Here is a 12,844-nt window from a genome sequence, read left to right on the forward strand (position 1 = left end):
CCCCAGAAATAACACGCGCAGCCTGTGCCCTCAGAGAATGTACTTGCTATGCAATGGGGCAGACAGGTCCGAAACATCCCTAAAAATATCAGAACAGGGGCTACGTAAGCCATTGCTGCCTGAAGAGGAAATAAAACTGGGTTCGTGGAATCACCAGGTAGACGTGCAACAGAATTAATTTTCAGGCAGGAGATACCTGGTGAGATTGTATGAGTGCTTTCTCCAGAGTGATTTCCCCACCATAGCCAAAATACTACAATAATGGTATTTATTGGATCCTGCCTGCGTGCGGGCACGGAGTGCGAAATGCATCATCGCCTGTTATTATAACGCAAATGTCCGTTGTTCCATTGAATACTTCTGTCAATCCTGTGAGGTATCGGGCTCATTCCAGTTCTGTAGATGAGGAAACTGAGGCACCGAGAGGCTAAGGAATTTTCCCACAATCACGCCATCCAGAAGCAAGTTGAAAGCCAAGCCCGCCGGACTCCAGACTGCGTGGCTGTGCGCCCTCCACGGCCCTCCTTCTTTGGAGGAGGCATCAGTCACCATGGGTGAGCCGATCGGCTGCCCTGGACCTCACATTCCTCATCCAAAGATGAGAGACCACTAATAGGGCCTACTTGCTAGGCATGTTGCAAGGATTAATTATAGCCACGATATAGGACTTAGAATAGTCTCTGACCTACGGTGAGCAACCAATAAACATCAGCTCTTATTATTTGCTGGTGAATGAGAACCCATCATTTTCTCTTCCTCTCTTCTCTCTGTGTGGCTGCTAAGCTGGGCTCGCACCCGTTTAGATGGACTACGGATGCTCCTAGAAGAGTACTTTTTTTTCTGAGATCCCTGAGCACTCTGTCTAAGCCCCGCCCCCCTCCACGCTTGGGTGGGAAGCAGGTGATAAGAGTCTTTGCTTTTGGAGAGGTGCGAATTCCTCTTCCTTTGCCAGCCAAGCTTGGCTTTTTGGCCGGAGGCTCAGATGGTCAGCTGTTTTGCGTCTGCGGCCCCGGGGCAGCGGCCCCAGCATTAGATGGACCGAGCCTTGCTGAGAGCGGGGCAGTGAGGCAGATAAGGAGTGGGAGCGGCTGGGGCTTCCCAGGAGGCCTGTGCCCAGCACACTCTGGTCACCAGACTGCGCAAACACCACCACAGAGCCCCTCTGGGGCACCGGCTCCGGCACTGGCAACGAGTCCCTGGATGCCTCTAGACGGGGCGTGCAGACTGTTCCTCTCTGCTCAGGTGTGGGTTGGAGAGCAGCAAGGATGCAAGGCAGAGGCACGCATCCAGTCTCCCTGATTCTGCAGGGATACAGAGGTGGACTTTCCTTGGAGATCTCGGTGAGTTGCCTTTGGCGGATACCGGTGAGACCCTGGTGGGACTAAAAGCAAGGCCAGGTCTCCCCCATGTGGGAATCGTTTTGGAGCAGCGGTGTTGACAGGGAAGCTGGATCTGGCCCCAGTCACGGAAGCAGCTGACACCATGTGCTGAGCCCTCGGCTTAATAAGCACCCTGGGTTGAGTTCTTCAGCAAGTAGTATCTCGTTTAAAATCCGAAAGCGACCCAGGGCAGTAGCTTTTGTGATCCCCATTTTCCAGAAGAGGAAACTGAGTCTGGGAGAGCCCAAGGGACTTGCTTAGAGCCAGGATTCAAACCGAGGATGGGGGAAGGTGCCAGGCGCTTTACATAGAGTTATATCTTATTTGCTGTTACTTAATTCTTACGCCATCCTGGTGAGGTAAGCGTTATTATTCCCATTTTGTAGCTGGGGAAACGATAGCTCAGAGAGGTTAAGTAACTTACCCAAGGTGGAGCTCAGATATACAACAGGCCTGTGTGATTCTACACTGTATTAGGCTGAGAGAGACGGAGAGAGAGAGAGCGCACAAGCACTCTCCTGCAGGTGAGACACGACCTAACGTTGCCCAGAGCCCCTCATTCGACATCTCTACAGTACTTTTCCACGTCTCTAGAGTCCTCTCACTCATATCGGCTCCCGCAGACCTCTTACAGCCACGGCTTGCCAGCTGGGGTGACAGAGATAGTATCTGCAGGCCCAGGGAAGGTTGCCAGGTGAAGGGTGGGGTGGAGAAGGGTTCCCCTGGCCCCACGAGAAGCGCCTCCCTGGGCCTGTGCGTGAGAAGGGCGCAGGGAGAGGACTGTTTGCCTGTGTATGTGCCTGCAGGGCAGGGGGTGGGACCCGGATTTCTCTCTGCCCCCTACCAGGAGATTACTTCTCCCAGACTGCCAGCTGCAGCTGAAAATACACTTTTTCCATCTCAAACTTCCTTCTCTTGGTCCAGCCCAAGAATGGCTTTGAAGGCCACCCTCAGGGCTCAGGCGCTACACCAATGTACCTGGTCAGTCGCCTCAAATGGTGAAGTGACTTGCGGCTAAGTGGGGAGCTGAGGCCTGTTCAGTTTACCTTTATTCTGAGTCTCCTCGCCAATCGGCACCGTGTTCAGTACGGGTCTGTTGTCTCCAAATTCAGCTTATTCGGCGAATCGCAGCTGCCCCCGCTGCTCTCCAGAGTCAAGACTCCCCTCCCTCTGCCCTGCGTGGCCGCGAAAAACCCCCTTGGCTCACAACCCCCAAGGATCCTTGGTTCACATCCTGTTTTGCTTTTGTTTCTTAGCAGCCCCTCTCCTGCACCGGCATCTTCTGCGAAATTAGCACAGGCTTTGTTGGCATAGACTACTGCAGGGTGTCCCTGCTTCGAGGCTTACAGGTGACAGTGTCGTGGTCAGAGGTCCAGCTGTGGCATCACACAGACCTGGATTCAAATCTTGGCTCTACCAACAGGCTCTGTGTCATCTGGTCACTCCACCTTCTCTCAGCCTCAGTTTCTGCCTCTGTAAAATGGGGGGAAATAATAGCACGAACCTTACAGCATTGTCAGGAGGAAGATGAAATGAGATTTTGAATGTAAAGTGTCTGGGACACGGTAGATGCTCAATAAACATGAGTTATTGGTGCTGTCACAATAACATTGGCCCCAGCTGTCCCATCGCGCGTCAGCCTGGCTCCTGTGTGCCTCTTCTTCTTAGCTCTGCCCTCAGAAGGCTCTGGAGGCCTGGGGTTCACCTTTTCCCAGGTGGCAGTTCTGCTCAGATTCAGATTCTTCTGAGTGTTCTTACCCGTGTCCTTGTACCTGACTCATGCCGTTGCTACCTCAATAATAAGAGAAATATGCCAGGCTTGGTCTGTGCCAGGTAAATACAGGCATGTCTCACTGTACCTAAGAGGGTGGCTCCTGAAATGCACGTTTAAGTCAAAGTTTGTGAACTAAATCTGATTTTTCTCCCAAAAGAGAGCCTGCTATTTAAAGGAATGTTAGACCACATCTTTTCAGGCAAACGAAGAATGCCCTTTTACAGTCAGTTAGAACCAAACATCATCTATAGTATTTGCTTAAGGTAAATTACAGATTAATCTTGCCTTTCCCTCTGATGACATCTTTCAAAGAAAAGTGTGCGATCCTGGGCACCTGGGTGGCTCAGTTGGTTGAGCGTCCAGACTCCTGATTTTGGCTCAGTTCGTGATCCCAGGGTCGCAGCATTGAGCCCTGCTTCGGGCTCCGTGCTGAGCATGGAACCTGCTTAAGATTCTTTCTCTGTCTCTCTCTGCCCCTCTCCCCCTGCTCATACTCTCTCTCTTTCTCTCTCTCTCAAAAAAAAAAAAAAAAAAAAAAAAGAAAGAAAGAAAAGAAACTGTGTGATCATAACAAGAAAGTTGTTTAAACTTTACCCCATCACTATGAAGGGGTGTATCTGAAGGATCAGAAGCAGGCTTTGTAGACCCCTTGTGTAGCTGGTAAACTGAGGCCTGCAAAGATTTGGACACCCAGCCGCTGGGGGTACACGCTGATTCCTGCAGGGGGCAGTGGCAGAGTACTTCAGTCCCCCTCGCTCTGGCCCGGGACCCTCACGAAGAGGAGGGATCAAGTTGCTAGAGCACGAACCACTGAACCACCGGGCCAGAACAGGTTAACACGGCTCTGTCTGGAAGGGGGAGCAGTGCAGCCGCCCAGAGGCAAGGAGTCTCTTCCTCTCTGACATGAACCAGAACCAACTTCCTTTCTCAGGACTTGGTACTTCCCCTTATACTTAGCCTGGCAACACGGAGGGCAGCTTCCTGGCTCGCAGAGTACTTCCCAGAGCTTGGCCTTGCCCAGGGGCCTGGGAGAGACAGACACTTTCCTGGCATAAAGCAGAGCAGGGAACAGCAGGACCTGGGGTTCGGACTTTGCCCAGGACCTGGCAGCTCAGCGAGGACCCAGGGTTCTTCGGGAATGCTCAGGCAGGGAACAGGATGCTCTGCGGGAAGAGGATCTGGGGAGTCCAGCTTCACAAGAGGGCTTCAGCTCCCCTCTTTCCCAGATCCTAAGGACTTCTAAGTACGCCTGGGTGCTTGTTAGAATCCATGAGAATCCAGGGCTCCTGGGTGGCTCAGTCAGTTAAGCATCTGACTCTCGATTTTGATTCAGGTCATGATCTCATGGTTCGTGAGTTCAAGCCCTGAATCGGGCTTTGTGCTGACAGTGCGGAGCTTGCTTGGGATTCTCTCTCTCCCTCTCTCTCTCTCTCTCTCCCTCCCTCTCTCTCTCTCTCTCTCTCAAAATAAATAAGTGACCTTAAAAAAAAAAAAAAGAATCAATGAGAATCCTCCTTGGGATGATGGAAGTGTCCTGAAGGTAGAGAGGAACAGGTATACACAAGCATCTTGAGTCTGTTTTGAGTGAGCCCTGGCATCAGGTTTCATGCCTCCTCCTCCAGGCAGCCCTCTGGGACCACCCCCTCCACCTTCTGTATCTCAACAGGCTTCTACTGGGAGTGGGTCTGCCTCCCCGACCAGACTGTGAAATAATTGAGGAGAGGGTCTGTGGTTTATTTATTACAGTAGAGGAGTGTAATAGAGTAGACACTCAGTACATGTTTCCTAAATAAATGGATTGAGAGATAGTTGGCATGAACCCATCCGCCCACCTACCCGTCCCTCTGTCCTGGGTGTCATGAACTCCCATCTCTCTGCTTTCGGGGGCCTACTTCCCTTCGTGCTGCTCTGCTCCTGGCGTCTTTTTCTCAGCAAGTGATCCACAAAATCTCACACCTTGCCCCGGAAGGTGAGCTTGTTGGGTTTATGCAAATAGAGTATTGTCATGGGCTCCATCCAGTCTGCTCCGGTAAATATTTCCCAACTCCGCAGTTTGCTGGCCAGCGCTGGGAGCTGTTGGCTGAGGCTCAGTGGTTGCTGGGGTGCTAGGGGCCACCCTTCAGGGACCCAGGGTCTGCAGAGAGGACTCTGACCAACCCAGTGTTTTAAACTCTTTGAGCTAAGCTAGTAACCCAAGCCAGAACGGGCCCCTTAACAAATGTCCCTTGGTGGGTTATGTGGCTCTCCTGGGACTGCCCTCTCCTGGCCGTTTAACGGAAACAGTGGGAGCTGGGAATATCCAATGACACCTGATGTCACTGTGACTATTTTTCATCAACCGTGGAGACAAGTTTGGGTTGAATCTCTCTATCTGGAGTGAGTCAGAGACATACAGACTCTCAGGGCGAAAAGATCCCTCAGGTCAAAGGTCCCCTGTTCCCAGAAGGGCGCCACAGACCTCTGCTATCTGGCACAAAGGCTTTTTCTTCCTCCCTTCCATCTTGCATGTCAATACTCTTGCTTACTCATAATATAACATCTTAGGACTAAACTTTCACTGTCTGCAGTGACATTTTAAATGAAAAAAACAGAGCAAATTTTTATAAAGCTAAATATATTCAGTTTTTACCATCTGAGCTTTTGTGCGCACGTGCGTGCGTGTGTTAAAATATTAATTGTATGTGATGAAATGGTCTCACACCCCTGTCAGATGGCCCTTGCCCCCACATCTCTGCCAAAGCTCGCTCAGGGATTTTGGCCGCGCTACCCAAAATACAGCCTACTCCAGGTCAGCGGTTGTACTGTTAGGCCACTTTTTCTCCTGTTAGATCCCGATCAATGTCCCCATGGTCACCATCTCTAGGAGTTGTCACTCTGCCTGCCTTAGCTCCAGGGCCTGCGTCCTTCTCCTCCACCTGACAGCCCTTCAATATTTGAGAAGAGCTATCACCCCAAAACCTTCCCCTTTACATGTAGATATTTGGAATTCCCTGGATGATTCCACACATCAGGTTCTCGACTGCTTTACTTAAAGCAACGACACGCAGAATACATGAATACCTTCTGGTAGCAAAAAAAATTTAATAATAGAGATAAAAAGGAAGACTTTGGATCCCTGTCCCTCTCAGCCCTCCTCCCAGAGGTAAATCCTGTTTTCACTGTGGTGTGTAAATGTCTAGAAGACTTTTCTTTCTGCACATGTGCGGACATGGGTACAAATGCAAATGTCCAAATGTTTGTGGGTTTTGAAAATTCACACGTATGTACGTCTATGTGTATAAATTATGCTGTGTGTATTCTTCTGCAACTTTCTCTTTAAATTAAAAAATAGGATTTACAGGGGCATCTAGGTGGCTCAGTCGGTTGAGCATCTGACTTTGGCTCAGGTCACGATCTCCTGGTTCACAGGTTCAAGCCCCGTGTCCGGCTCTGTGCTGACCGCTCGGAGCCCGGAGCCTGCTTCGGATTCTGTGTCTGCCTCTCTCTCTGCCCCTCCCCCGCTCACGCTCTGTCTCTCTCTCTTGAAAACAAATAAGCATTAAAATTTTTTTTAAAAAAAATAGGATATATAGGTTGTTTCATGGCAGATAGTTGTATGGCTTTTGTTGACGACCATGTAACATTCTATGGTTTCAGTGTAATTTTACTTGCTTACCACCCTGTCGATGGACATTAGGTTGTTTCAAGTACTTCTTTTTACGGTGTTCTGATGACCTCTTTGAATTCATTTGTGCCTCGATACTTTGATACACATATATTTCAGTCTACCGATCACCCTCTTTAAGTATAATATCCACAAGTGGACGACGTTCAATTATCAGATGACATCCGGTTAGGCCAGAGCACAGTGGGATCATTTGTGCGTTCACTGATCCATTTACTCATTCAACAGATGTGTATCGAGGAGATACTGTGTCTGTGTTGTGCCCTGATTGCAGCCATTCCCAGCCCAGATGAGACAGTAGTAGGCCTGTCTTCATGGAACTTATATGGTCAAATAGGGGAAGCTTCCTTGATGCTCTACTTCCATTCGTGCCGCCGAGCCTCCAGATTTTTTTAAGAAGATAATTCTATCACACTGTCAACTTGCATGCTCTTAGAATTCATTAATGTCTCTCGAGTATTTTTAAATGTTAAATGTTGCCTCAACTTGTACATTTAAGTTTCATATTCTAAGTAAACGATTGTGACATTTGCTCCCTATATTTTATCTTATTCCTTTCTTCCCTTCCTTCCATATTTTCAAGCTTTCAAAAAAATAAAATTGACATCTTTGGGCAAAGTACTAGGTAGTCCTGTTCCTCACACGGAGATTTATGAAGTATGCGTGCTGTATCTTCATCCAATTTACTGAGAACATTCTTAGACTGGCCACGTGCAGAGTCCTACGACATGTCACCGGAGACCTCCCACCTGGATGACAGTGACGTGTTAATTAATCCTATCTCAACCCATGTGACCCCATCTTGACCTCCAGAGACAATACATACATACATACATGCACACGCGTATACGAGCGCACATACGTGTATGCTCAGGCCTACTATGTCTCATCTGTGCTGGGAATGGCTGTAATCAGGGCACAACACAGCCATAGTACCTGCTCGATACACATCTGTTGACGGAGTAAATGGATCAGTGAATGCACAAATGATCCCACTGTGCTCTGGCCTAACCGGATGTCATCTGATAATTGAACGTTGTCCACCTGCGGATATTATACTTAAAGAGGGTGATGGGTAGACTGAAATATATGTGTTATCAAAGTGCGTGCATACATGTACTGTACGCACGCATACAATAATTACAGCATTTGCCGGATCCTTATTTCTAGGAACCCTGGAAAGGAAATCAGCCTAGTGTGGCGTGACTTTTCAAGTCCGTGTGATACAGTGGAGAGAGAGTTGATTCTGGATCCGCTCAGAACCAGGTGGTATTCTGCCACTTCCTAGGTGTACGATCTTCGGGAAATCATTTGACTTCTCTGAGACCCAGTGTCCTGTGTTCTAGGATTGTTGAAAGCGTTCACGCATTCATTCCCCGTAGATCTAATAAGCACCTACGAAATGACAGGCGTCGTGCTCTGGCAGCAAGCAAGTAGGTCTCCCAGGTAATAAATGAACAACAGTCATTACCTTCATATTGTTTTGGTGACCAGAGCAAGGAGAGCCTTCCTTGGAATGTTTCATAGATATTTTAGCCCTAGCCCTTGAGATCTGGGTAAGAATCAGAGATTATTTCCCTTTTATAGGTAGGGAAACAGATACATGATTAGAGAATCCTCTGACTCAGGTTCACACAGCCTTTTCATAACCAATTTGGTAACTGCTCCCAGCCCTAGACAGTTGAGTTTACACTGTCAATTACAGTGGTTTGAACAACCATCATGCCGAGAGCCCTATCCCAGGCTAAGAAGGGTAATAGGAGAGCTATGTACTCAATAGAAATTGAACCAAAGGGTGAGCCCAATGTAAAAGGGAGCTACCCAGACCTACTGTAGTGCCTCACTTATCCAGGGAGCCCGAAGCCTCACCCATTTAGAACCCAACTAAGAATAAGGAAGCAAAATGAGACCTCGTACCAAGCCCTTTCTCAGGGCCTTAAAGTTTTATTTTAGAAACGGTTGTAATGGGTTTAATGATCTGGTGTTTCCAGCCCTTCGCAAATAAGAACTGCAAATTTGAGCTGGTAGAGGGGGCTGCTAAAAGCAAGCATACCAACAGTAGCGGATAAAAACCTGGTGTGAGAAAGGAGTTTAAAAACCTGGAAAAAAATAGACCTGCAAAGGAAGAGAAGAGAAGAGAAGAGAAGAGAAGAGAAGAGAAGAGAAGAGAAGAGAAGAGAAGAGAAAAGAAAAAAGGAAGGAAGGAAGGAAGGGAAAGAAAGAAAAAGAAAAGAAAAGAAAAAGAGAAAGAAAGAAAAGAAAAAGAGAAAAAGAAAAAGAAAAAAGCAACTAGGGACTATTTAGTGCTGCAGCCAACAGAGGCCAAACACTTGCTACCCCCAAGGGCATGATTGCTTTTAAGAGGAGTTCACAGTTACGACTTGAGTCATTGACTAAATTATCTTTCAAGTACTCTTTAAGGGAAAGTAGAGATATATACATTACCTTTTAGTAAGATCTCTAGTCAAAATGAAACCAATATATCTCTATCCCAAGCTGCAATAAAAGTCTTTGGAGCTGCAAGGGATAGGTTTTGGGACTGAAAATCTGCTTATCTGGAGGGAGGATATCCTAGGGATTTTAAAGATGTGTTGAATTTTTGTTTTTAAGTTTAGTTACTTAATTTGAGAGAGAGTGCAAGCAGGGGAAGGGCAGACAGAGAGGAAGAGAGAGGTGAGTCACCAGCAGACTCTACGCTATCAGCACAGAGCCCGATGCAGGGCTCGAGCCCACAAACTGTGAGATCATGACCTGAGCCAAGATCAAGAGTCGGAAGCTTAACCGACTGAGCCACCCAGGCGCCCCAAGATGTGTTGAATTTTAAAACAGAGGACTCGGGTTCAGACCCTGGGCCTCCTGCTAGCCAGCTATGTATTTGGGGAAAATCTACCTCTCATGAACTTTGTTTTCTTCAACTATAGAATGGAAAGACCATCACCTGCCTCTTCATCTTATGGGGATATTCTGAAACTCAACCAAAATTGTATGCTTGAAAGTGCTTTGTGAACTGTAGAACATCACAGAAAGTTCTAAGGTCTGTAGGCCACATCCCAGGTGTTGCCTGCTGGTATAGACAGTGACTCAAGAAGTGGGGAGAGAAGGAGGTTGGGTTATTTTTGCTATTATTATTTTTAGCTATTGTTATTGCTAAACATGCACGTGGGCACACACACGCACATACAGCAATATCTGTATGTATGTTTATTTACATCATGTGCCCCTTAACTTCTCAAGAGTCCCTCTGCCCAGGAAAAAGAAGGAACCCTACAACTAACTTTAACACCTCGTAAGCTAAAAAGTTCTATACGGATATGTGACATTTTGAGTGCTTACTGTTTTTAACCTTTCTTTTTTTTTCTAAGTTTATTTTTGAGAGAGAGAAAGAGACCGACAGAGTGCGAGTGGGGGAGAGGGAGAGAGAGGGAGACACAGAATCCGAAGCAGGCTCCAGGCTCAGGGCTGTCATCACAGGGCCCAACGTGGGGCTCAAACTCACGAACCAGGAGATCATGACCTGAGACGAAGTCAGACGCGTAACCAATTGAGCTACCCGGGCGCTCCTTAATCTTTTTTTTTTTTTTCATTTAAAATTCATAATTAGCTTTTAAAAAATTAAACATTGCCGAACTGTGCACGCCTTCTGGAAACCCAAACCCTCTCCACTCCGGCTATTGTGAGCAGTTGGGTTGACCGTGGCCTTTCAGATACCAGTCTGGGTTCGCTCTTTCAGGCCCACAGGCGTTCACCAGGGGATTCCTGAAATAAACAGGCCTTTGTTACAAAGGATAAAGCTTCAAGGGTGGAAATATACGTTCTGTCCTAAAATCTCTCCGTTTTGTCTCCTCTGCCTCGTCCTTGCTGTTTTGGCCTTGGGCGCATGTATCCCTATCAGCTCTTACCTGGACTGTTGCCATCAACGGCTTCTTAATCAGCGGCCCTGCTTGCGGTTTACCCACTTCAGACCCGTATTCCACACCGCTGTCGGCGTAACTGAGCTGAACAAAAGTCTCTCCGTGCTATTCCCCTTTCCTCTGGTGACACTTTGCCCCCAGAGTCCGTCGAAACTCCTCTGCACGGTGTGCGGGGCTTCCAGGGGCCCTGGCTGCTCGTCCAGGCCTTCCTCTCCTCACCCCCACGCGGCAGCAACATCGCTGGACTGCTAGTTGCTCTCGTCCTCTGCAACTTTGGACGAGCCGTTCCCACTTCCTGACATGCCCTTCCGTGCCTTCCCTTGGGGAGCCCCCTTCACCGTTCAGGGCTGCTCAGAAGGACTTTTCTTCTGTGGGGCTCTCCTTACCTCGCTCCCCTTCCTCTGGCCGTGCTGTGCCCTGCCACGGTGAGTCACAATCTTTCCGTGCCACCACGATGCGTGCTTGTGATTGCTGTAAGCATTGCGTGGTTGCTGTTTACTTTTCGTGTCCTGTCTCCTGATTAACCCGGCAGGCCCCCGTTTATCTTGGTGCCTCTAGTTCCCCCTTGGTATACAGTAGGTGCATACTAAATTCTCGTTGAACTAAACTGACCTGGGAAGGGGACCTTTATGGGACAGGAAACCTCTGTGTTTCAAGCATGCCACGTGGAAGACCAGCTACTCCATGCTGTCAGAGCAGACCCAGTGTTGGAAGGCCACGAGGGGTGCCTCAGTTTATCTGGAGTTCCACAGAAGTTCAAGACATGAGGCCCTTGGTCTTGCTAGAACACTGTTCTCAAAGGTAAAAATCACCGGGGCGACTGGGTGGCTCAGTCAGTTGAGCGTCTGACTCTTGGTTTTGGCTCAGGTCATGATCTTACCATTCGTGAGTTCTAGCCCCACGTGGGACCCTGGGCACTGACCTCGAAGCCTGCTTGGGATTCTCTCTCTCCCCTACTCCCTCTCTGCCCCTCCCCTGCTCATGCTCTCTCTGTCTCACTCAAAATAAATAAACAAACTTAAAAAAAAAATAAAAGGTACAAATTGCCAGGGAAACCCATTTACTTACACTGGTAACCCATGCTCCAACTTTCAGGGGCAGGCTTCCAGGTCACAGGCAGTCACCCAGGAAATGCCAAGGAGAATCCCTTTCAGACTTGTTGCAAACTTTATGTTGCAAAGCTATGTAAGCCCCACATGCACATAAAAGTCCCAGGCCACCCTTGTGAAAATGTTTACACCAACCACGTACCAATGTGAAAACAACATGGAACTTAGAGGAGGTAGGGGTCCACAGGGACATTTTCGGATGGGAAATTCTGGGGGGAGGCCAATGGGGTTGCCTCACTTGGACCAAGTGTTACAGAAGAAGAGGGGGAGGGTCTGGAGGCGAATGACCCAAGTAGAAAGTCATGCTGCGCTCTTCCTGGCTGTATGATGTCAGCTCTCCTGATCGTTCCTGCATCTGTAAAAACGTTTGATAAGATTATTGGCCTCATGGAATTATCATGAAGGATAAATGATATATTTGCAAGTGCTTTTGAATCTCTAAAGTGCTACAAAAGTATTATGTTCTCTCTTTCTGGAGCCGATGCTCTTGTTCGCCTACCCCACTCAGCTTCCTGATAATGAGGGAGGGAAATGAGCAAATATCAAGCCCCTGGAGTGAATTCCTGCAGGGGAGAGTCAAGGAAATGCAGAATACTGGGTCCCAAGCCAAGTACTATGTTATCATATCTAGTCAATTGTGCTCTATCTGGACACGAGCCTTAGTCTGTGTAGTAATGAAGAACTCTGAACGGGGACTTTTCTTTTGATGAAATCTCGTTAGAGCAGTGGGATTAGGGTTGCTACTGAGTTATGACCAGGAAATGTAGGAAACAATATTTTGAGCGATAAAAACACGAGACCGAGCCATGCGGCCGTGCAATGGAATGGACGGAATAGTGTGTGGGGAGTTAGGAGACCTGTCCTCATGGGCCCTGGGTCTCCGGGCCGGGCTTGCCTGCCACTCTAGGTCTGTGGCCCTGAGCAAGTTGGTCTGCCCCTCCTTGGGCTTCAGGAGTCAAAGCTGTGAAATGAACGGTTTGGGCCAGGTGCTAGCTGCATTTCCTTCC

General features: G+C 48.3%; 1 protein-coding gene across 1 annotated transcript in view; it reads left to right on the forward strand.

Annotated features, from left to right (window-relative positions):
• The first annotated feature begins 965 nt into the window (after positions 1 to 965).
• POU2F3 (POU class 2 homeobox 3) overlaps positions 966 to 12,844 on the forward strand; it is a 37,953-nt gene continuing 26,074 nt past the window's right edge. The window contains exon 1 of the mRNA XM_047072366.1: positions 966 to 1,340. Coding sequence (XP_046928322.1) covers positions 1,266 to 1,340 — 75 coding nt within the window. The 5' untranslated portion in view covers positions 966 to 1,265. The remainder of the gene's footprint in view (positions 1,341 to 12,844) is intronic.

The sequence above is a fragment of the Lynx rufus genome, unplaced genomic scaffold (assembly GCF_022079265.1).
Source record: "Lynx rufus isolate CCGP_SWC_20201006 ecotype Redwood Valley unplaced genomic scaffold, mLynRuf1.p SCAF_9, whole genome shotgun sequence".
In the NCBI taxonomy this organism is placed as follows: Eukaryota; Metazoa; Chordata; class Mammalia; order Carnivora; family Felidae; genus Lynx; species Lynx rufus.